The 24,079-nt window shown below is 41.4% G+C and overlaps 1 protein-coding gene across 1 annotated transcript in view; it reads right to left on the bottom strand.

Moving 5' to 3' along the window:
- The window catches only part of LOC126236379 (uncharacterized), a 113,333-nt gene that overhangs the window by 74,454 nt on the left and 14,800 nt on the right, over positions 1-24,079 (bottom strand). Inside the window, exons 2-3 of the mRNA XM_049945636.1 lie at positions 15,009-16,399; positions 14,369-14,608 (exon numbers count right to left, since the gene is read on the bottom strand). Of these exons, the coding sequence (XP_049801593.1) occupies positions 14,369-14,608; positions 15,009-16,399 (1,631 nt within the window). The remainder of the gene's footprint in view (positions 1-14,368; positions 14,609-15,008; positions 16,400-24,079) is intronic.

Below are 24,079 nucleotides of genomic sequence, written 5' to 3'. Positions count from 1 at the left end.
TTTCATTGAACCTCTTTCAAGATGTTTCTCTACCGTTCCACTCTCTAACAGCGAGCAAAAAAAAAAAAAAACCACTTAAATCTTTCCCTGAGAGCTCTGATTTCTTTTAGTTTATTATGATGGTCATTTCTCCCTATTTGGGTGGGCACTACCAAAGTATTTAAATTTCACGAGAAGACCCTGTCACAATGAAAAAGCCTTTGTTTTAATAATTGCCCCCCCAATCCACATAACATATCTGTGGACTCTCTCCCCTATTTCAGGATAATACAAAATGAGCTGCTCTTCTTTGAATTTTCTTAACATCCTCCATCAATCCTATCTGAAGCAAATCACACACTGCACAGCAACACTTCAGAAGAGGGCAGACAAGCATAATGTAAACAGTGTTTTTAGTAGATCTGTTGCATTTTCTAAATATTCTGCCAATAAATTGCATCCATTGGTTTGCTTTCCCCACAATAATATCTATGTGATAGTATTCATAATTGTAATCCCTAAGTATTTAGTTGAGTTTGCAGGCTTTACATTAGTGTGATTTATCACATAAATAAAATTTAGCGGATTTCTTTTAGTACTCATGTGGACAACTTCACACTTTTCATTGTTAGAGTCAACTGCCACGTTTTGCACCATACAAATATCATACCTGAATTATTTTGCAACTGGTTTTGACATTTGGTGACCTCAGATGCCTCCTAAAATGTTTGTGTAGCTCAGGAACAGCAGAGGGCCTATAAAACTTCCTTTGGAAATTCCAGATATTACTTCTGTTTTACTCTATGACTTTCCAACAATTACTACAAACTGTGACCTTTCTGAGAGGAAATTATGAGTTCAGTCACCCAACTGAGATAATGCTCCATAGGAATGCAATTTGATTAGAAGTTGTCAGTGAGGAACAACATCTGAAGACTTCTGCAAGTCTAAAAATAGGGACTCAATTTGACATCCCTTGTAGGTAGCACTCATTATTTTGTGACATTAAAGAGCTAGTTGTGTTTCACAAGAGCAATATTTTCTGAATCTGTGGTGGCAATTCATCAATAAATCATTTTCTCCCAGATAATTCATTATGTTATAACACATCATATGTTATGAAAATCCTTCAACAAATCGACATCTGTGATACGGGGCTGTAATTCAGAGGATTACTCCTATTTACTTTCTTGTGAATTGGTGTGACTTGTGCAACTTTCCAGTCTTCAGGTACAGATCTTTCAACAAGCAAGAAGCTGTATATGATTGCTAAGTATGCAGCTGTTGTATCAGCATACTCTGAAAGGAACCTGACTGATATACAATTCAGACTGGAGGCCTTGCCTTTACTAAATCATTTAAGCTGTTTTGCTACACCAAGGTTTTCTACTTTTAAGTTACTTACGTTGGCAATTGTTCTCAATTCAAATTATGGAATATTTACTTCATCATCTTTGATGAAGGAATTTCAGAAAACCATGTTTATTAATTAGCCTTTAGTGGCACTGTCATCAGTGACATCACCACTGTTATCACGCAGTGAAGGTATTGACTGCATCTCGCTGCAGGTGTACTTTACATACAACCAGAATCTCTTGAGTTTTCTGCCAGATTTTGAGACAGACAGTGAGGTGACAGTGGGGGAAGTAGGATTTCAGAGCAGAGAAACTATATGAAAACTGTGATTGTTACTCCAGTCCTGGGTCTCTGATGTGGAAGGTGGATCTCCTACCAGGAAAAAGGACATGGTAATTTGGATGATCTGGCAAGCAGCAAATCTGTCTCACACAGTTGAGCAGCAGCCATTGGTGCTTGATCTGCCGTGGAGGGTCTCCAGCTTCTGTGAGTAAGCTGTTCACAGGGCAGGTCTGAAAAGCACTTGTCACCAGTTTGACCCTACAGTGTGGTAGCAGGTCCAGTATCCACAATGCTGAAGGCAGTTTCGAACCATATGCCAGACTCCCACAATGAAGATGATAATTTTATAAAGCTGCAAACACGTAGAGAAGTCTATGCCCCAGCTAATGTTACAGAGGCTGTGTAGAGTATTAACATGTGACCATCATGTTCACTTAAGTTGTCAAAGATGGGGAAGCTAAGTCAAATGAACATTAAAGACCAGTCCCAAAAAGTGATAAGACTCGACAGCTTTGAGCAGTTTGTTGTTGAGGTATAGTTCTGGTTGTGGATGGGCAGTACGATAACAACAGAAGTGCATGACATATCTTGGTGGTTGAAAACTGGAAGCAATGAATGAGAGCTCATGATTGTGCCTCTTACACGAAGTCTGTTCCAAAAATTCCAGAACTTTGTTCACAGATTTTTTCTACACTTACCTGGTCTCCTTCGAAATACTCTCCTCCACAATTGATACACCACTCCCAACAACATTTCCACCTCCATAAGCAGTCTTGTTACGCCTCTTGCTGAATCACGTGAATTTTCTTTTGTCCCATCTATCGTTGCAAATCTTCGCCCGTTCAATGGGGTTATCAACTTTGGATATAAAAACAAGTCCACAAGGACCAGGTCTGGAGACTACAGAGGATGAGGCAGCACAGTGATTTCGTTTTTTGTACAATAGTCACGCACCAACAAGGATGAATGTGCGGGTATGTTATGGTGATGCAAGAGCCTTAATTGTCTCGCCACGTTTCAGGCCATTTCCTTCTCATATTTTCTCACAGGCACCACAACATGTCCTGATAGTACCATCAATAACAATTTGTCACTGTGGCACAAATTCATGATGAACTAATCTTTCAAAGCATGGCTTTCACATTTGACCTGACCCAAAGAGCTTTTTTTGGTCATGGAGAAACTTTCCCAACCCACTGTGAAGATTGAATCCTGGTCTCACCATCATAACTGTTGACCCAAGTTTCATCAACAATTATGAGTCTCTTAATGAACATCTAGTTCTCATTTGGGTGATCCAAAAGCTCTTCACAGACTGTGAGGTGAATCTCTTTCTGGTTTTGACTCATGAGCCGTGGGTCGAACTTAGAAGCAACACAATACATTCCAAGGTGCTGTGTCAGGATTTCATGACGTGATCCAACTGAAATGTTACAGTCTTCTACTATCACTCTGAGAGTCAGTCTTTGATTAGCTTGCACAATTTTGTTGGCATTCCTCACATGAGCATCATCAGTAGACGTCGAAGGGCATCCTGAACAAGGGTCATCTTTAACTTCCATCCAGCCCTTTTTAAAACTGTGTGAACCATTTGTAACACCAAGTATGACTTAAGCACTCATCATTTTGTGTGTGTCTGTAAAGGTTTTCGTACATGTCATGCAAAATTTAAAGCTAACATGTTGCTCCTCTAACTCTGCAATTTGTGCAACAAAGTTCTACTCAATGCAGCACTGAACAATAACTAACAGACATACTAGAATAAAACTTCTAACAGTTAAACATTAGGCACAGGCGAGTGCAGGCGTTTGCTCCAACACACCATCAGCATGAAATTATGAAAGTTTTGGAATTTTTTGAACTGACCTCATATAGTACTCTGCAGGGGGTAATGCGGGAGGCACCAATTTGAACTCAGAAAGAATGGTGTGACAAAAAGTTCTGAACAAAAACTGGTGCAGGCCCCAGTGACCCCACTCATTTAGAGTAACGAGGAAGTGATGATGCCATGTGGTGTCATAAACCTTTTGCAAGTTGAAGAAGACAGCAATAAGGTGTTGACGCTAGGCAAAAACTGGTTGGATAGCAGACTACAGGCTGCAGAACAGCCTTGGCGAAAACCACCCTGGGTTGTAGCCAAAAGACACCAAGACTCAACATACAAACACGGTCGCCGGGCTCACCATATGTTCAACTTGCAGAGAACATTAGTGAGACTTATTGGTTGATAGCTGTCCATCTCAAGGGGGTGTTTAACCAGTTTTAGTGCTGGAACGATCACGCTTCCTCGCCACTGAGATAGGAAGTCACCCACAGTCCAGATACAATTGAAATTGGCATGGACATGATGTTGGTAACCCACCAATAGTTGTCTGAGCATTTAGCTGTGGATGTGATCTGCCCCTGCTGCCGTGTCAGGGCAAAGTACTGGGGCACTGAGGAATTCCCTCTCACTAAACAGAGTATTATATAGCTCCAGGTGATCTGTTGTAATAGGTTAGTGAATGCACTCCACACGCAGCTTGATGACATAAAATGCAGGTTGATAACTCTCCAACACAAATGCTCAAGCATAAAGCAGAGCAAATGTTTGGCTACAGCATATGGGTCAGTGTAGACAACACTATTCAGTGAGATTCCAGTTGCACCTGTGGGGAAACAGTGCCCATAGAGGCATTGAACCATTGCCTAAACCTGCAAAGGATAAGTATTTAGTAGAGATGGGCAAAACCACTCTTTTCAGAGATCGGAGCAGAACTGGCATTCACTGGAATGAGCTAGCTCTTTTTCATGACTCATCACTCACCAGTCACTTACAAAAATTTGCCTTTTCAATTCAGGTCGTTATGCCTGTAATTTTGTCTGGTTTAGTCCTATTTTGAGAGATCGTAGGAAGAGAAGTAACAAGTTTGTGGTATGTTCCTAGAAATTTTGAGATTTAAATGTTTTGCATTTCATCTGCTGTAAAAATTAAAAATATTACCACAAAATCCAAAACATTTTTTATGAAGTGCAAAAATTTTAATAGTAAGATTGATTCTTGTTACATTTTAATAATTTTATCATCATCATTTAAGACTGATTATGCCTTTCAGCGTTCAGTCTGGAGCATAGCCCCCCTTATAATATTCCTCCATGATCCCATACTCAGTGCTAACATTGGTGTCTCTTCTGATGTTAAACCTATTACTTCAAAATCATTCTTAACCGAATCCAGGTACCTTCTCCTTGGTCTGCCCCGACTCCTCCTACCCTCTGCTGCTGAACCCATGAGTCTCTTGGGTAACCTTGCTTCTCCCATGCATGTAAACATGACCCCACCATCTAAGCCTGGTCGCCCTGACTGCTACACCTATAGAGTTAATTCCCAGTTTTTCTTTGATTTCCTCATTGTGGACACTCTCCTGCCATTGTTCCCATCTACTAGTACCTGAAATCATCCTAGCTACTTTCATATCCGTAACCTCAACCTTGTTGATAAGGTAACCTGAATCCACCCAGCTTTTGCTCCCATACAACAAAGTTGGTCGAAAGATTGAACGGTGCACAGATAACTTAGTCTTGGTACTGACTTCCTTCTTGCAGAAGAGAGTAGATCGTAGCTGAGCGCTCACTGCATTAGCTTTGCTACACCTCGCTTCCAGTTCTTTCACTATGTTGCCATCCTGTGAGAATATGCATCCTAAGTACTTGAAACCGTCCACCTGTTCTAACTTTGTTCCTCCTATTTGGCACTCAATCCGTTTATCTCTCTTTCCCACTGACATTACTTTCGTTTTAGAGATGCTGATCTTCATACCATAGTCCTTAAATTTCTGATCTAGCTCTGAAATATTACTTTGCAAACTTTCAATCGAATCTGCCATCACAACTAAGTCATCCGCATATGCAAGACTGCTTATTTTGTGTTCACATATCTAAATCTCACCCAGCCAGTCTATTGTTTTCAACATATGATCCATAAATAATATGAACAACAGTGGAGACCGGTTGCTGCCTTGTCTTACCCCTGAAACTACTCTGAACCATGAACTCAATTTACCGTCAACTCTAACTGCTGCCTGACATCCATGTAAAGACCTTTAATTGCTTGCAAAAGTTTGCCTCCTATTCCATAATCTCGTAGAACAGACAATAACTTCCTCCTAGGAACCCGGTCATATGCCTTTTCTAGATCTATAAAAAATAGATACAATTCCCTGTTCCACTCATAATACTTCTCCATTATTTGCCGTAAGCTAAAGATCTGGTCCAGACAACCTCTAAGAGGCCTAAACCCACACTGATTTTCATCCAATTGGTCCTCAACTAATACTCGCACTTTCCTTTCAACAATACCTGAGAATATTTTACCCACAACGCTGATTAAAGAGATACCTCTGTAGTTGTTAGAATCTTTTCTGTTTCCATGTTTAAAGATTGGTGTGATTACTGCTTTTGTCCAGTCTGATGGAACCTGTCCCGACTCCCAGGCCATTTCAATTATCCTGTGTAGCCATTTAAGACCTGACATTCCACTGTATTTGATGAGTTCCGACTTAATTTCATCCACCCCAGCTGCTTTATTGCACTGCAATCTATCGACCATTTTCTCCACTTCCTCAAATGTGATCCTATTTCCATCATCATTCCTATCCCATTCTACCTCGAAATCTGAAACATTACTGATCGTATTTTCACCTACATTGAGCAACTCTTCAAAATATTCCCTCCATCTGCCCAAGGCATCCACAGGATGCACCAGCAGTTTTCCTGACCTGTCCAAAATACTTGTCATTTCCTTCTTACCTCCCTTTCGAAGACTGCTAATTACACTCCAGAATGGTATATAGCCAAATTGTTATTAAGTACCTACAATCACTGTGATAATATTGAAAAAAATATACTCACTGGGCACTATGCGATCAAAAGTATCCTGACACCCCCAAAAACATACGTTTTTCATATTAGGTGCATTGTGCTGCCACCTACTTCCAGGTACACCATATCAGTGACCTCAGTAGTTATTAGACATCATGAGAGAGCAGAATGGGGCGCTCCGTGCAAATCACGGACTTCGAACGTGGTCAGGTGATGGGGTGTCACTTGTGTCATACATCTGTACACGAGATTTCCACACTCCTTAACATCCCTACGCCCACTGTTTCCGATGTCATAGTGAAGTGGAAACGTGAAGGGACACATACAGCACAAAAGCGTACAGGTCGACCTCTTCTGTTGACTGACAAGAGATCGCCGACAGTTGGAGAGGGTCGTAATGTGTAATAGACAGACATCTATCCAGACCATCACACAGGAATTCCAAACTGCATCAGGATCCACCGCAAGTACTATGACAGTCATGCAGGAGGTGAGGAAACTTGGATTTCATGGTCGAGTGGCTGCTCATAAGCCACACATCATGCTCGTAAGGGCCAAATAAAACCTTGCTTGGTGTATGGAGCGTAAACATTGAACAATTGAACAGTTGAAAAACATTGTAGGGAGTGACGAATCACTGTACCCAATGTGGCGAGCTGATGGCAGGGTATGGGTATGGTGAATGCCCGGTGAATGTCATCTGCCAGCGTGTGTAGTGCCGACAGTAAAATTCAGAGGTGGTAGTGTTACAGTGTAGTCGTGTTTTTCATGGAGGGGGCTTGCACCCCTTGTTGTTTTGCGTGGCACTATCACAGCACAGGCCTACAATGATTTTTAAGCATCTTCTTGCTTCCCACTATTGAAGAGCAATTCGGGGATGGTGATTGCATCTTTCAAGACGATCGAGCACCTGTTCATAGTGCATGGCCTGTGGCGGAGTGGTTACACAACAATAACATCCCTGTAATGGACTGGCCTGCACAGAGTCCTGACCTGAATCCCACCGAACACCTTTGAGATGTTTTGGAATCCTGACTTCATTCCAGGCCTTACTGACCGACATCGATATCTCTCACCGACCGACATCGATACCTCTCCTCAGTGCAGCACTCTGTGAAGAATGGACTACCATTCCCCAAGAAACCTTCAAGCACCTGATTGAATGTATGCCTACGAGAGGGGAAGCTGTCATCAAGGCTAAGGGTGGGTGAACACCATATTGAATTATAGCATTACCGATAGAGGCCACTACAAACATTAAAGTCTTTCCAGCCAGTTGTCCAGACACTATTGATCACATAGTGTAGCTCGGATATTTTTAGAACCAACTGTTGTAGTATTGCATACAGCAATTTTTTGATTTCCCTGTTTCAAGGTAAATATGCTTCAAATAAATATTTTTCTACTCGGGGATATTTATTATTGAGACTCAAGTTCAAGTTTTAATTACAAGCAAATCAATAGGTCCATCATAAAGTGGTTGTAGCTTCTCACAACGACAAAAGAGACCTCCAAAACCAAGCAATGCTTTCTGTCTTGTTTATCCTGCGATGAGAAAGAGTTATTTTAGGAACATGATAACTTCTTTTTGGGTGATTGAAAAATTCTGTAACTTCAGATTTCTACTACCATTGTATGTGCCTATAATGAATTGAAATTTCATTAACGTCGGGAAAGTACAATTCAAGCTACATACTTCTGAAGTGAGCAGTTGTAGCCAAGATGCTGAAAACCAGACAATCCTTACTACAATCTAAAATTTAAAAAAATATATTGAACTTCAAGACCAAATTCATACATATAGCCTAATGCAGAATGAACCAAGAAAAATAGTGATCCAACTCATTTTGCAATAAACTCAAGTCTCCATAATAAAAAAATCTGGTAGAAGTTGGACAATCACCACTCACCCTGCGTCACGACTTCCTTGGGGCTGCAAACACACTCCAGACAGCTGTTAATATTTTACCAACAACCGCTACGGAATATCTGTTTATATCTTCGAAGAAAAAGAAGTTATAGTTTCCAGGACCTCGAGCCAATTCCCATCAAAATAATAAAAAAGTATCTCATTCATGACAGAAATAGACATACAAAAGAAAGCAGAAAGATTTAATTGTGTTAACAGAACAATGTACTGACCCTTCGGAACTAAAGTAAGAAATGAAACCCAACCTAAGTTCTACAAAATGATGTCAGGGCCAACTATGACATTTAGAAGTGAACTGTTACCTGTAACAAAACAAAATGAATAAAAAATGTGAGCATTGGATATGACTCCTAAGAAGTGTAGCTTGATGCACACTATCTGACAGGAGGATGACTGCTGACATCAAAGAAGTCAGGGAGTCAAAGCTTAAATGAGGAGATTAAGGAATGTAGGAACAACTGTATGTCACAAGAATGGAAGGTGAAGAATACAGGTAATAATAATGAATTATTACCCAGTGGGCATAACGTCTTTAGGAAGACCGAGGAAAAGGTGGAAAGATCAATTATTTCAATCCAGAAGACATAACAGGCAAATGCCAGATACATCCAGACAAAAGAAAGTATCAAACAATGGAAACTCCAGGTCGGAATATCAACAGTGTAGGAAAAGACAGACTGATGTGTCTTCTTTACAGTGGGTAGCAATCTGTCTTTTCCTACACTATCAAAAGAAATTACAAGTTTTTCAAGTAAGTGTGATGTAATAGGTTCTGAAGTTACATATAAAACCCTCGTCCAGTATAAGAGGTGTCCTGAAAGCATCAATCTGGTCAGGCTACCAGATAAATAAATAAATAAATAACTGAAAATAAAAAAAACTATACGCATACACCATTATAAATATAAAAATAATAATGTAAATACATAATGTTATGATAAAGAACAGTATCCAGTAAAGCTGTTCTTGGATGGAGAGGCACTGAGTCAAGGAAGTGAACTGAAAGCTAAATCAGAGCTGAGTGATTCCACAGTTGACTGGCGATCGGGCTGGCCGGCGAACAGGGCCGGCTGGCAAGCCATAGGGAAGGGTCGTTTTGGGATCTGCTTTGTGCAAGTGGTGGCAGAAAACCGCAGTTTGCATGACTCTCATGATCACCAACAACATATTCCAAGTGTGATGTTATGTCAAAGCATGAGAAGTAACACCTCTCTGAACAGTATGTAAATGTTTAGTGGGCTTCTGAAATTTGAAATTTTCTTTTCAGATCGAGAGTGTAAATACAGAGTGTAAATTACAACTGTTTACAGTGTGCCATGGTAGTGTAGATGAAGTAGAAATGAACAATCGGATATAGAACACTTGTGGTCTATTAAGTCGGAAAACTACCTCAAATAAGCTAAAAACCACCTAAAGTAAGGCGCATGCACGTCACATGATATTTTCAGTATTCTCTCGCTCTCTTCATTCGAACTATTTGCTCTAGAGAAAAAAATGAATAGGACCTTTCTTAATGTAGCTTGACTTTGTACTAAAATATGTTTTCGCTAGATGCTGCAATTTTGAGTTTTTCAAGGAAAATGTACAAGTGACATTAAATTTTCTACAAAAGGTTCCTATTAATTTTTTTCTCCAGGACTGATAGTGTGCGAGAGAATATAAAAAAATCCCATGTGGCATGCATATGCTGCAGGTTAGGTAATTTTTGTAGGCCAATGTGAAGTAGTTTCACAATTTTATAGACGACAAATGTCCTACATCAAATTGTTTTTTCTTGACCTCTACACCGCTGTGATACATTGTAAACAATTATCATTTATACCCATATATGGCACAAAGTGTTAATGCAGTGTTCTGCAGAACTTATCTTTCTTCATTTTCCACACTTTTGATTGCTGAGAACAGAGGCACACATCAGTAAGATATGCAAATCCATACATGCACTTTGTCTATACTGTATTGTTTTGCTGCTTGGGAGATGTTTCCTTCAGCATGTGTTTTTCAAGGAAAGTGTACAAGTGACATTAAATTTTCTACAAAAGGTTCCAGCCAGCCACAGAATCTTCGTTCTCATCACTAATATCACCACACAGACATTTCTGATCAGAGGAGCTAACATTCCTTTTTTCCAAGTCACTGATTGCTCACTCCTTAGAAGGATCTGCCTATTTGTATCAGCTCAGGAGCGGATCGCTCATCTCTAGTATGCAGTCCAGAGATGTTAACATACAATTCCCAGCATTCTTGTTTCTATTGTTTTATTAGTCAGAGACTCAGGCATGGAGCCGTTTCAAGGCAATGAGGTGCTCCATCAATGGATGTCACTTATGATGTTGGAAAGCCTACCTCTAATCTCTAACGATTATGGCAATTTCTGAAGACCACCAAGGTAGTGCCGTCCAATGGGGAGATCTGGAGGAATAGGGGATTGCCAAGTCTGCTGCCAATAGATAGGCTGCAGTTGCACTCTTGACAGCCGCATCGATACCTCCTTGTGGCAGGGTGCTAAGGGCGACGGCAGAGAAAAAGGCATCCCAGTCAGCACTGCTGAGAGCCCATCTGGGTGGACGTCCAGGTGTGATGTTGATGGGGGGACACGAAAATTGGAAAATGATCACTGTTTACACAGGTTATCATGGACTCTGCAATGGGTGGAGGGGAGAAGACGAACGCTGCAAATGGAAAGATCACTGGCAGAATAAGATCAATACGTCATACTGAAGTATGCGGGGGCACTGGAATTCAAGAGACAAAAATTGAGCTTTGTGATCAAAGTTTTGATAGATTTACTGTGGACCATCATCATAATTCCACCCCACAATGGATTATGGGCATTGAAGTTCCCCAAAATGAGGAAGGAACGGGGGAGCTAAGAAACCAGTGCAGACAACACAGTCTGAGACACTTCACCATAGGGAGGGAGACACATATCGCATATGGTGTAATCCAGAGACATCCTGACACAAACAGCCACAGTCTCCAAAGTTGTACTGCAATGCAGGACAATGGAGACACAGGGGAAACACATAAGAGACATTGTAGTTCAGCCAGGTGGTGGCAAAAAACGCTACAATCCCACTAGCGGATCACACTATTGGTATGCCCTAGGGATATGAAGGAACCACGTGCCAAGGTCATCTGCTGTCACCGGTTGTGAGGATACTGTATCACCACACATTGGTTCTGAAGTAGGTTGCATAGGGGGGATCTGGTGCCACAGGGGCCACCACAAACTCTGCCTTGGGTACAGAGGCTGAATAAACACGATTTGGTGGCAAAGGGACCATCGGAACCACCTTTGTCTTGGAGATCTTTTTGTCCCTCTTCTCTTTGGAATATTTCAATGCCCTAGCTTCAGGGACAGAGGAGGAATGCAAAGCTCTATTACTGGCAACCTGTGGTTCCTTCTGCCACTGGCTAGTATCCAGTTGCAGATCAGCAGAGTCCTGTGAGGGGAGCAGTTGAGGTACCTCTTCATGGTGAGAGATGCCAAAGGATCATGTTGCTTCTCTGGCTGGGGAGAACAATGTTGTCTAGCAGCCCCAAAGGCTCATTGTGGAAGGCATGAAAGGTGAGGGTAATGTCATCAGATGTGACCTTGTTTTAGCTGTAGGAATCATCATCATCATCATCATCATCATATGTACAAGATGCATAGGATCGTAGTTCTTCTTGGTCTCCTGATACATGATTCAGTCAAGAGCCTTGTCCTCTTGGATTTTCTTTTCTCTTTGGAAGATGGTGCAACCCCATGAACAGGGGAATCAGTGCTCTCCACAGCAGACACAGATGGGGGAATGGGCACAAGGAGCGGCTGTGTGCAACAGATATCCACAATCCCCACAGATGGGGCTGACATTACAAAGCGAAGGCATGTGCTCATATCTCACGCATTTGAAACATCATATGGGAGGGAGAACAAATGATTTCACATTGTATCGATACACCATGACCTTGACCTTTTCATGCAATGACTCACCTTCAAATGCAAAGACAAAAGCCCCAGTATTAATCCTACTGTCCTTTGCTTCGCACTGTATACAACGGAAAAAAATGCACACCACGTCACTCCAAACTGGCACATATATCGGCATTGATCCGTAACAGTAAGTTGTGGTGGAAGATGGTACCTTACACCAAACTGAGAGTTATGGGAGGTGGTGGCTACAGGAGTGTCACTCAGCTTGTCACAGGCAACACCATCCATGGCTGAGTGGAGGATGTCATTTTAATCAAAACTGAACTACTTTTCATTTCCAAAATCACTACTACTACTACTCCAAACACATCTTATAGGGGTTCAACAAAGATTAACAGCATTATGACCAAAAAGGAATCCCCACTGGTCCTAGAGCAAACTAAGTATTGTGGGGAGTATTTCTTCCCTTATCTTAGTTCTACATTCCTCCTAATGCATAGCCAGGAAAGGAAACATTACAAGGTCATCTCTCACCATACTGTAGCAATCATTTCCTTCAGAAGAGATCGCTAGAAGTGTACGGCCATCACTAGAAGAAAGTTTGAGCTGCTTCATCCACAAGTCATCCATCTTCGTGCCACCCACTCTGAACTGGCGCTCTCCCCACAGACACCAGTGCCCCAACCATGATGGACATTTGCTCGTCGGCACACACAGGGAGTTTCTACTTCAGGCATCAATAGTGCGGCCCCTATGTAGTCAGGGGGCTACCACTGTGCAGGTACTTATTGATGAACCCCCTTCCCTTCAAAATGGGATGGCATCTATGTTGGGTTTTGAGTGTATTACTTTTGCCAGAAAGGAAGGATCCAAAGACAGAAAGATACAAAAGACAGAACACATCAAGCCAAATCCAACAAAACCAAGCATGCTCAGCTCCCATGATTACAGCATGGTCCCCTTATTGTGTTTAATAAAACACTAAATGCAGAAGGATATGAAGACATTTGACAGCATTGAGTCTACGTACAGTAGAGGAACAGTTTGGGGATCATAACTGATTGTATCAGCACGGCAATCCTGTCATAAAGTAGCCTCTGTGAGGTAATGGTTTGTGGGCAACAACTTTCCTGAAATGGAAGATGGACAGGCCTGCCCGGAGTCCCAACCTGGGTCCATTAGAACACTTTTTCGATGGGTCACAATGTCAATTTCACTCCAGACACCAGCGTCAAACATTGCTACCTTCTCTAGTTTCGACTCTTGAGGAAAAATTTTCTGCCATTCCTCCACAGATGTTCACGTAACTCATTGAAAATGTCCCAGCATAGTTCAGTGCCATCATAAAGGTACAGATTGGGCATACCCCATATTAATGTCCACAAATACGTGTTTAGATACTTTCAATGCTATAAGTGCGTGTCACCTAAAGACAAACACTCAAAACTATATATTTTGGTTTTGAACTGAGCTTCACATAATGTATGCCTTGATTCATTCCACATTCACGAAAATTTTCCTTCATGATGGAAAACACAGCACACAATGAATGACTATTAATGCCAATAGAGGTTTTATATTTTGCCTGAATAACACATGAATTTCTTAGCAGTAAACTAAGTCCTATCGCTTCTCAGGTATTCCTTTTTTATCTGATTCAGGACTAACACTTTAAGATGTGTTGTAAGTATCATTTCAACATCAGCATAATATATTACAGTGCCTGCTTCCTAACAGGCCAAATCAATAACTGCTACAATGAAAGATAAAGTTGTAAGGAAAGAATTTTATTAAACACCAGAGCTAATTTCAACTAAATAGGAATTTTTAATTTTTGATGGAAATAAAATGTTTTATGTTGTTCAACTAAGCAGTATAGTCAATTTTGTATTACCTACAAAGGTAAACTCCAGTAAAGTTCTCATTTTGCAGGTATGTTGGTTCACATACTGGCAGATACGTAACATTAATTAGCTCATATCACGGATCAAGAGAGGTGGCAACCATTAAAATAAATAGTGTACTCAGGTAATATAACTTACCATACAAATGTAGTTGTCAGCCTCAGTATCTTCAGAGAACTTGTTCAATATAATTTTTTCAATGGAATGCAATATCAGGTTTTTTCCATTCACTGTTAATGCAGACAATGGGCTTTTCAATTCTTTAAGTGCATTAATTACAACAGCAAGCTGCTGCTTGTTATGAAGCACTTCTGACAATGCCTTCGTTACAAAATTCTGAGGTGATTGTAAACAGACTGCAACACACTGTTTAACAAACTGTAAAAAAGTATCACACAAAATGAACATTTCAGTTAATAATGGACCAAATGGTAATTTGTAAAAAGTAGTGGAAAAACAGCTAAAACATATGTGTACAAAAATTATATTATAGATTAGTTACGAACAGCAAACACTGATAATGTGTGGCAGGGGCCAGATGCCAGTCACCCATAGTTCTTTCTCAAGTACCACCTGATCACTGCATTGGCTACTTTGTAGGTACAAGCAGAGATTAAGTGTGGCTGACAGCACACTGGCAACACTTTGCTGCCCCCCCCCCCCCCCCTCAAATCCCAAAATTATAATCACCACTCCACCATACAGCAGTATTAAGCACATTCAATTCAACAATTTATACAAACTAATTCCTTAAAAGGAGTAACAACAGCATAATTACCTCCTCTTGTTTTGCTTCTTCAGAAAATTCTGTAGATTTGTTGAAACACTCTGTACAATCTTTATTAAATTCTTTTGTTTCCAGTACAGATGTCACACCTTGCTTCGAAAAGAAATGATTCAACACTTCAAACTGCAGTGGTAGCTCCAGACTTTTCACTGCATTAAGTGACAAGTGTTTCAATCTCTCACATGGGATATCACTTAAATTTTCAATAGAAGACAATTTATTAGCAGCAATGTCTAGAATCCTACAAACATCATCTTTATCCACCACTGATAAATTCCCTTCCAAGCACACCAAAGTTTCTTCAGTCTCACAGAGACAATCAAAACTAAGAAAGGCCTTCCACCATCTATTAAGTCTTTTATCTTCATTTGGTATATTTTTCATTACTGTTGCAAGATCTGCAGACATTATTATGTCTTCCTCACTTATAGGTTTGGTAGCAAAGCGCTGTAGTAAGGGCAACAATTTTTCCACACAAGAAAATTTCTGACTGAACTCCTGAACACTATTTATAGCTTCAGAGACACGAAAGCTTGCCTCAGCAATATCCAGTTGCAAATGCCTTTCATCTTTTTCATCACATTCTACCCAAAACAACCATAAATCTACTGTAACTCCATACAAATTATGCAAACAAGCAGTAAGTAAGTCATTGGTAATTTCAGAAATAGAATCAGTTCTACAGTGTTCCTCATGTTTACATTCCTCAATGGGATAATCTATGCTCTTGTAAATGGTATGTATACTATCATTATGTTCTGGACAATTTACAAAATATTTTAAACAATGTTCACAAACAATTAATAAATTTTTCATTGCACAACCTGCAAAATAATGCAAGTCTTTAGTTCCTCTTCCTTCAAATCGTTTCTTCCCTGGGTCCAAAAATATTGTCAAGAAATTTTTTAAGTATTCTGTGAATCTGCACCAACAATAATTCATGTTTTCTGAAGTAATTCTTCCTAAGGAAATCTTCAAAAGTTGTGTGTATATACCTACAATTGATTTGGAGCTCAATTCCAGGGCATCATATAGCTCCATCGAAGTCTTTTTGTGAGCCAGTGTATCTATTACATGAATAACAAGTGATGGTGGTCCATTTGCAATGAAATCATAGACATAAGCTTGCAAACCTATATCCCAAAATATTGAAATTAGTAAATCCTTACTGACAGTTGGGATGCTTCCAATGAGATGTCCGCAGTTTTCATCTGCCATTAATGGGTCCTCATCAAACATGTCAGAATTCAATAATAAAAATATTATTATTTTTTTCAAACCATCGTGCAAATTTTCTGATTTAGCATTTAAGAAATCTTTGTACTTTTCATGTATTACTGCTGCTAACTTTTCAGTGATCTCTTTGGTCTTCAGGCTATCTCCTGAAACAACAGAAACAGTACATACAGTTGACACAAAAGAAATAAAATCTAATTTTATAGTTTAGGAATAGTAAAAAGCAAAACAGCATGTCAAGGAATATTTCTCTGGACTGTAATGGTTTTTTAAGTCTGCTTCTTCAGCAACACAGATTTTATTAAGCTCAAATTATGTAAAAATATATCACAGGAGGTAACAGATCTCAACTCCCCTGGAAATACACAAAATGTAAAACTTCTGTAAGTGGATAGCTCTTGACTAGCACAGTAATCTGGAAGTTCATTGAAAACCTCACATGTTAGTGCAGGAGAATACTGTTTACAGGTTCTGGAAGCATTCTAATATGAACCAAGCTCTTAAGGCACAGATACTCTGTCCGCTATTGAAATCACAAATTGGTAGAAAGGTGTCTGAAGACAGTACCACATTAGGTAGAGAGGCAAATATATGTGCTAGCCAATGGTAGGTAACAACTAAGTCTAAATCACAGTCCATGAGAAAATCATGTAGAACAGTGTCGTCATTAATAGGTATCCATGAGGCTTGTTGACAACTGTGTTTGTGATGGTATGCGGAAGCCCTTGACCTGGCACCAGAGGATGTATCCTCCCTAGCAACCTTACCAGACATGTGCATTATAGCCGCTGATCCACTGACATGTCGGGTGGATTACAAGTTCCCTTCTGCCATGGATCAGCCTGTAAGACTGAACTCATCTTGTTGGGGGGGGGGGGGGGGGGTGAAGGGATGCAATATGGCCTGCTGCAACAGTTGGCATGCTGCTTTGGATGCTGCCAGTGGTAGAGGAGCTGTTCCCAGGTCTGCCACTAGAAAGGCATGAGGAGATGACAGTTTGGACTCCTGGCTTGCTGATGATTCCATAGAAGGCTGTGGGTCTGATGTAAGACCCAATGCAAACTGTGGTGGAGGGGGACGATCCCCTGCATATTGTTGTTCAGGTACGAATCATATAGATGATGGATGATGGCTGGAGGAATGGGAATGGCAGGTGCCCATCACTTGGAATGTCATCCTGGAATCAAAACCCACATCTGCTGTTGTTGGCCCTAGGGATGGGCAAGGAGGGCTGTGTGCCATGAGAGTAGCATATCCACAGATGGAGCGTGCCCAGATGGCACACACAAATGGAGATGGTTGCTGTGCCAGCGAAGGATGCCTCAAGGTGTGGCCACGAAGATCAGTTGGTGGCTTGTTGGGCTGTGATGGAGCCACGTATTAAGTCACACATATGGCCCAACATGAAGGCCATGACTCCCACCTTAAAAGGAGTGGCCATTTCTTCTTCTTCTGCTTCTACAAAGAGAGTCTGCAACATATCTAACAATGAACAATGGGGTGTCCATGCAAGAGATTCACTGGGCTTTGATAGTGGATTGGTGTTGGCCTGTAAGAGGACAAAATAGAAAGCAGCACAGAATTGGTTTTTCAATCTGCATTTTGAACATTTGCACAAAACATTCAGCCATGGAATTAGAGGCAGGTCAAATGGAGGTGTGATAACATTGCATTTGGGGTGCAAAACTTTTGAAACCAGCAGATGCAAACAGCCATTGACTATTGGTGAAAAGAACTTGTTTGGCTCCTCAATACAAAAAACAGTGACCAGGGCCTTAGCAAAATTTTCCATTGTGTTCCGTTGCATTTTTATGATGTAAGGAAAATGAGAATATGCAGCTATTAAAGTCAGTCACATGGTCCCATGGACTAGAACCCATAAAATCCACATGCAATATATGGGAGAACAGAACTTCCAGAATCACCACTCAATACTGACCATCATCTTGACTCAATAACAGGTCACCTTTGCAGAGATGAAGAGTATGGCCTTGTCGATAAGAAGCAATGAAGTTCTGCAGAGACTGCAGGAGGAAGTGCCTGTGGGTAGCTAAAAACCTGTCTCAAGAGTGGATCCTTGTGTGTGGCTGCTGCAACACTTCTGGTAGTGATGCAAAAGGACAAAAAGTACTTGCCACATATTCAACATGCTCCTCATGACTGCTTCCTGTGACTGCTATATCACCAAAATAATTGATGCACTGTGGAATATTGGCAATAGTTCATTCTAAAAATTGATATTGAAGGAGGTCGTATGGAATATTTAATACCAGTATGGGTTTGGAAATTTTGTTCAAATAAGTTGAAAATAAGCTTCCAAAAGATCGATTTTAGAGAAATATTGAACTCCAATCAAGTTCAAAAATGATTCATCACAAATGGATAGGCACGAGACCACAACTGACTGATCATTTACCATATTTTTGAAACAACCATAAACGTATAACAATCCACCTGATCTGTGAACACTGATTAAAGGTGATGCCCATCTAATATAAGGAATTAGGGACAGCAGTTTTAACTCCTCTAAACAATCACAGTATTGGATGGGTTTTGCAAAATGTAGCATGGAAATGGAAACCAGAAGCCATTCCCAGGCCTGGAGAAAACGAGGGAACATTTTGGAGACACAGAAGCTCTACTTCTGCACATGGAATGGTATACTTTGAACTCCTTAGACAGATAGTTTGATAGAAAAAACTATAGGCTGCACTACACATCCAGACAAAAAACTGTATCCACTGTAGGTTCCACAACAACAAAGAGAGAGAGAGAGAGAGAGAGAGAGAGAGAGAGAGAGAGAGAGAGAGAGAGAGAGTTCTGGTTACCTGCTTACACAATTATTCCAGAACTACTTAACCTAGTACCAAACGTGCAAAATCCAGGATGGAATGCAACAATATAGTGAAAAGGAAAGTTACCACCCACTATATAGTAGAGATGCTGAGTCGCAGATGGGCATAACAAAAAGACTGTCACAAATAATAGCTTTCAGCCAGTAAAGTCTTTGTCAGATTTAGATGTCAAACACACACATACATACATAAACAAATGCAACTCACACACACAACTGCAGACTCAGGCAACTGAGGCCACACTGCGAGCAGCAGCACTAGAGCTTGATGGGAGTGGCGACTGGGTGGGGGTAAGGAGGATAGTAGGGCAGGCATGGCGGACAGTGACATGCTGTTGGGGAGCGCGGAGGGAGGAGGTGGAAAGAGGGTAGGGCAGATATATGCAGTCAGGAAGTTAGAGGAAAGGAGCAGAGAGGTGGGGAGGGAGTGGGGGGTAGAAGAAAAGGAGAGAAGTAAAAAGACTGCATGCGATGGAGGAATGAGGGCTGTGTAGTGCTGGAATGGGAACAGAGAAGGGGCCAGATGTGAGAGGATAATGACTAACGAAGATTGAGGACAGGAGGGTAACGTGAATGTAAGATATATTGCAGGGAGAGTTCCCACTTATGCAATTCAGAAAAGCTGATGTTGGTGGGAAGGATCCATATGGTACAGACTGTGAAGCAATCATTGAAATGGAGGATGTCATGTTTGGCAGCATGCTCAGCAACAGGGTGGTACACTTGTTTCTTGGCCACAGTTTTTTGGTGGTGGCCTGTTGGGTTGAGTAGGACCAAGTGAAGCAATGGAAGAGAAGTTGTTGAGGTTCTGGAGGAATGTAGACAGGTTCTGGAGGAATGTGGATCCAGGTGGCAAAGATGTCATGGATGAATCTGAACCACATGAGGGGTTTAGGATTCTGGATGTTTAAGAAGGATTCCTCTAGGTGGCCCATGAATAGTTTGGCATAGGACGGTGTCACACGGGTGCCCATAGCCGTACCACAGATTTGTTTTTAGGTAATGCCTTCAAAGAAGAAGTAATTGTGGGTTAGGATATAGTTGGTCATGGTGACTAGGAAGGAGGTAGTTGGTTTGGAATCTGTCGAGCGTTGGGGAAGGTAGTGTTCAATTACGGTAAGGCCATGCACATTAGGGATGTTAGTATAAAAGGAAGTGGCATCAGTAGTGATGAGCAGGGCACTGTGTGCTAAAGGTACACGAACTGTGGGGAGTCAGTGCAGGAAATGATGGTATCTTTTGTATAGGAGGGTGGGTCCCGGGTAACAGGTTGAAGGTGTTGGTCTATGACAGCACAGATTCTCTCAGTGGCGGCACAGTAACTGGCCACATTGGTGGTTGGGTTTATGGATTTTAGGAAGCATGTAGAAGGTGGGAGTGGCGAGTGGTAGGTGTGAGTAGAGAGATGGATCCAGGGAGAGGTTCTGGGAAGGGCCTGAGGATGTGAGGAGTGACTGGAGATCCTGCTGGATTTCTGAAATGGGGTCACTGTGGCAAGATTTGTATGTGGATGTATCTGACAGCTGATGGAGTCCTTCTGCCACACAATCCTTGTGGTTCAAAACAACAGTGGTGGAGCCTTTATCCGCAGATAGGATTATAAGATCAGGATCAGTTTTAAGATGGTGGACTGCAGTTCTTTCTGCTATTGTAAGGTTAATTTGCATGTTGAGGAATGGTAGTGAGGCAAGGTTCGAGGTTAAGAAATTCTGGAAAGTTAACAGGGGGTGATTTGGGGGCAGTGGGGGTGGATCATGATTGGATGGAGGAACTGAGTTGGTACAGTTCAACATTGGTCTTTGATTGAGTCTCATTGGTAGGGATGGTGTCAAAAAAGTGTTTCCACTGTAGAGACCGGGAAAAGGATAGGTCTTTAACAAGTCCTGCATGATTGAATTTGGGAATGGGGCAAAAAGTGAGGCCTTTGGAAAGGACTGCTATTTCTGTGGAACTAAGGCATTTGGAAGAAAGGTTCATGACTGTGTTTTGGGTCTGTTTAGGTTCTGGATTCTGTGTGGTGGTGGGAGGAAGTTTTGGAGGGTGGTGTAAATGTAGTTGGTCTATGAGAAAGGGTTTGTCAGCTAAGAGGGGACATGGAGGAGGCTTGGAGGTTGTTGTAGAGGGAGTGGACAGTGATACTCCAGGGAGGGTGTAGGAAGTGAGCACAGTGGAGAACTTTTTGAGATGATGATGTGCGTGTTGCTCTAGTTCCCGGAGAGCAAGAGTTTCGATGTTGTTACGGGTTCCAGGAATTTGGGATTGCAGATGGAGAGAAGGTACTGCAAGGTGGTTTGGGCTTGGTTGATATGGTTTTGCAGGACTATGTTGGTGAGGGCTCCCATCCAGCCCCTTCTCTGCTTCCATTCCAGTACTACACAGCTCCCATTCCTCCATCGCATGCAGTCTTTTTACTTCTCTCCTTTTCCGCTAACACTCCCTCCCCACCTCTCTGCTCCCTCCGTCTAACCTCCCGACTGCACATAGCTGCCCTACCCTCTTTCCACCTCGTCCCTCCGAGCTCCCCAACAGCATGTCACTGTCCGCCATGCCTGCCCTATCATCTCCCCCCCCCCTCCTCACCCCAACCTCCTCATTACCCCCCATCCTGTCGCCACTCCCATCATGTGCCGGTGCCACTGCTCGCAGTGTGGCCTCAGTTGCCTGAGACTGCAGTCGTGTGTGAGAGTTGCTTTTGTGTGTGTGTGTGTGTGTGTGTGTGTGTGTGTGTGTGTGTGTGTGTGCGTGCGTGCTCCATCTAATTCTGATGAAGGTCTTACTGGCTGAAAGCTATTACTTGTGACAGTCTTTTTGTTGTGCCTATCCGACTCGGCATCTCCACTATATGGTGAGTGGCAACTTTCCTTTTCACAATACTGTTACTAGCCTAGTATCAGAATTTTAGGATGAGCAGATGTCCACAGCTAAGCCACAACTACTTTTAAGGATGGAGAGCCCAGTCAGAGATACATATGTTGATTAATAATTGAGAAGGATGCCCCTATATCCAAAAGGTATAAAATTTATCATGAGCTGTCGTTGGCAGTATGAGATGGCATGGAGCTACCCTTGACTCTGTGATCTCATTAATTTGAATCAGCACACTTCACTGTTGACTGCAAGGCCGGCTCTGGCAAACATCTGCTATATGACTCTGACAAAAACAGACAACATTATAAAGTGGGAAAGAAAGCTGACATTTAAGAAAAGTAATCAGGACAACTGGGCATTTGCAAAAATTTTGACAAGCCAGAGTGGGAAACATTTTATGGCATTGGGGGAGAGCACCTGGACTGCAAGACATTTTCGCTGTTTCACCACCAGATGGATTAGATTACACCTCATTTGCCAATTGACATGGCAGCTCTGATACCTCATGATCTGTAGAAATGGAAGTCGAAGCAGCTTAGAACACTCTAAAGCCCTAGCAACATGTATAACTTCAGCTAAAGAAGGATCTGATTGCTGTAGTGCTTGGCACAAATTTCACCGCTTGGTGCTAATCTAATCACAATGTGTTAATGATTCTACATAAAATTGACAAGAACATGCAAACTTGCATTTTCTATTTGGTCCTTGTAGATTTGCATTCCCCCTCTGAAGTATAATTTTCTGATGCTACCTAGAAAGGAACTCTAAATGTGCAGTCACCGATGCATTTTTGTAGCAAAATGTTCACTTAAAAATGAGTGAATAGTGCTGAGGGGTAGCAGTGACGAGTGAGATAAATGGGCTAATGTTGGCACACTAGAGCTGTGGTTCGTAGACAATACAAAGACCCATTTTTGCTCAGGGCACTTAAAGTCACTTGCCTGGAAATGAAGTGCAAATGCTTTTGATACACTTCCCAACCCTCTTGAGCTTCACTAAATTGCTGGAAAGTTGGGACTGTCAGAAGCAGACATGTCAGATCTGTCAACTCCTGTATAAGCTAATGCTGCCAGTTGAGTTGTTTCCAAGAGCTCAAGAAACTTGTTTGTTCATCATGGTTGAAAAACTAAGTAAAATGGTCTGAACAGTCCCATTCTGGCATGGGGTAGATTGCGATTCAGAAAAATCACCACCACCATTCTTGTAAATCTGGTTCTTCAACAACACAGATTTTATCAAGCACAAATTATGTGCAAATAAATCACAGAAAGTAAAAGTTGCTAACTCTTCTGGAAATACACAAAACAGGAAACTTCTGGATGTGGATACTCTTGGCCAATAAAGGCCTCTGTGCCAGCCTTTAGATCAGCTGCGTGCATTTGCCATGTGACTTGGCACCTTTGGATGTATCCTTGTGCACCATGCCCAGCTACCCCCTGATGTATGCATAATTATACTGATTGACCCACTGTCAGAGATGAGGCCTTATCTGTTGGGAAAAACAGTAAAGTAAAGAACCACTGCTACTCTAGGGTGCAGTGAAGCACTGTAATCAGTTGATATTATAAACTAAAGTCCTCTGCAAAGTTTTTCTGTCTGCCTCATATGGCTAATCTCACACACAACTGTAGAGATTTTGATACAGTTTTCATTAATATCTAAACCAATCCAAGAGGGGAGTTTCTGTGTACCACTACATATTAATATGGCTGGTCACTAGTGGAGAAATAAAATGAAAGAGGTACTGAAAGCCAAAAACTGCAATGATCTGTTCAATATAAATTTAAAGAAAGTCAAATGCACTTGACCACCTCCGATTAACTGGCTTACCCAAATACTATCACCAAATGAAGCTCCACTTTAAACACAAAAAAATTCATTAGTAATGAGTTCGTCTTCAATTACACATTAAACCCTGACTTTCCTTCCTTTGTTCTACAGACTATAAACTGTTGCAAACAATGTTAAAAAGTAATGCCTTTCAGACATAAGCTCCACAACTGAAGATGCAGCGAAGTGGACAAAATGGCAACGAACCTTAAATGTATGAAAACTATAGCTCCTTTTACGTGCGCTACAGACAGACAGCAAAGATGAGAAAGAA

The sequence above is a fragment of the Schistocerca nitens genome, chromosome 2 (genome assembly GCF_023898315.1).
Source record: "Schistocerca nitens isolate TAMUIC-IGC-003100 chromosome 2, iqSchNite1.1, whole genome shotgun sequence".
Lineage (NCBI taxonomy): Eukaryota > Metazoa > Arthropoda > Insecta > Orthoptera > Acrididae > Schistocerca > Schistocerca nitens.
The sequence above is the reverse complement of the archived record's forward strand: the minus strand, read 5'-3'. Positions and strand labels throughout refer to the sequence as shown.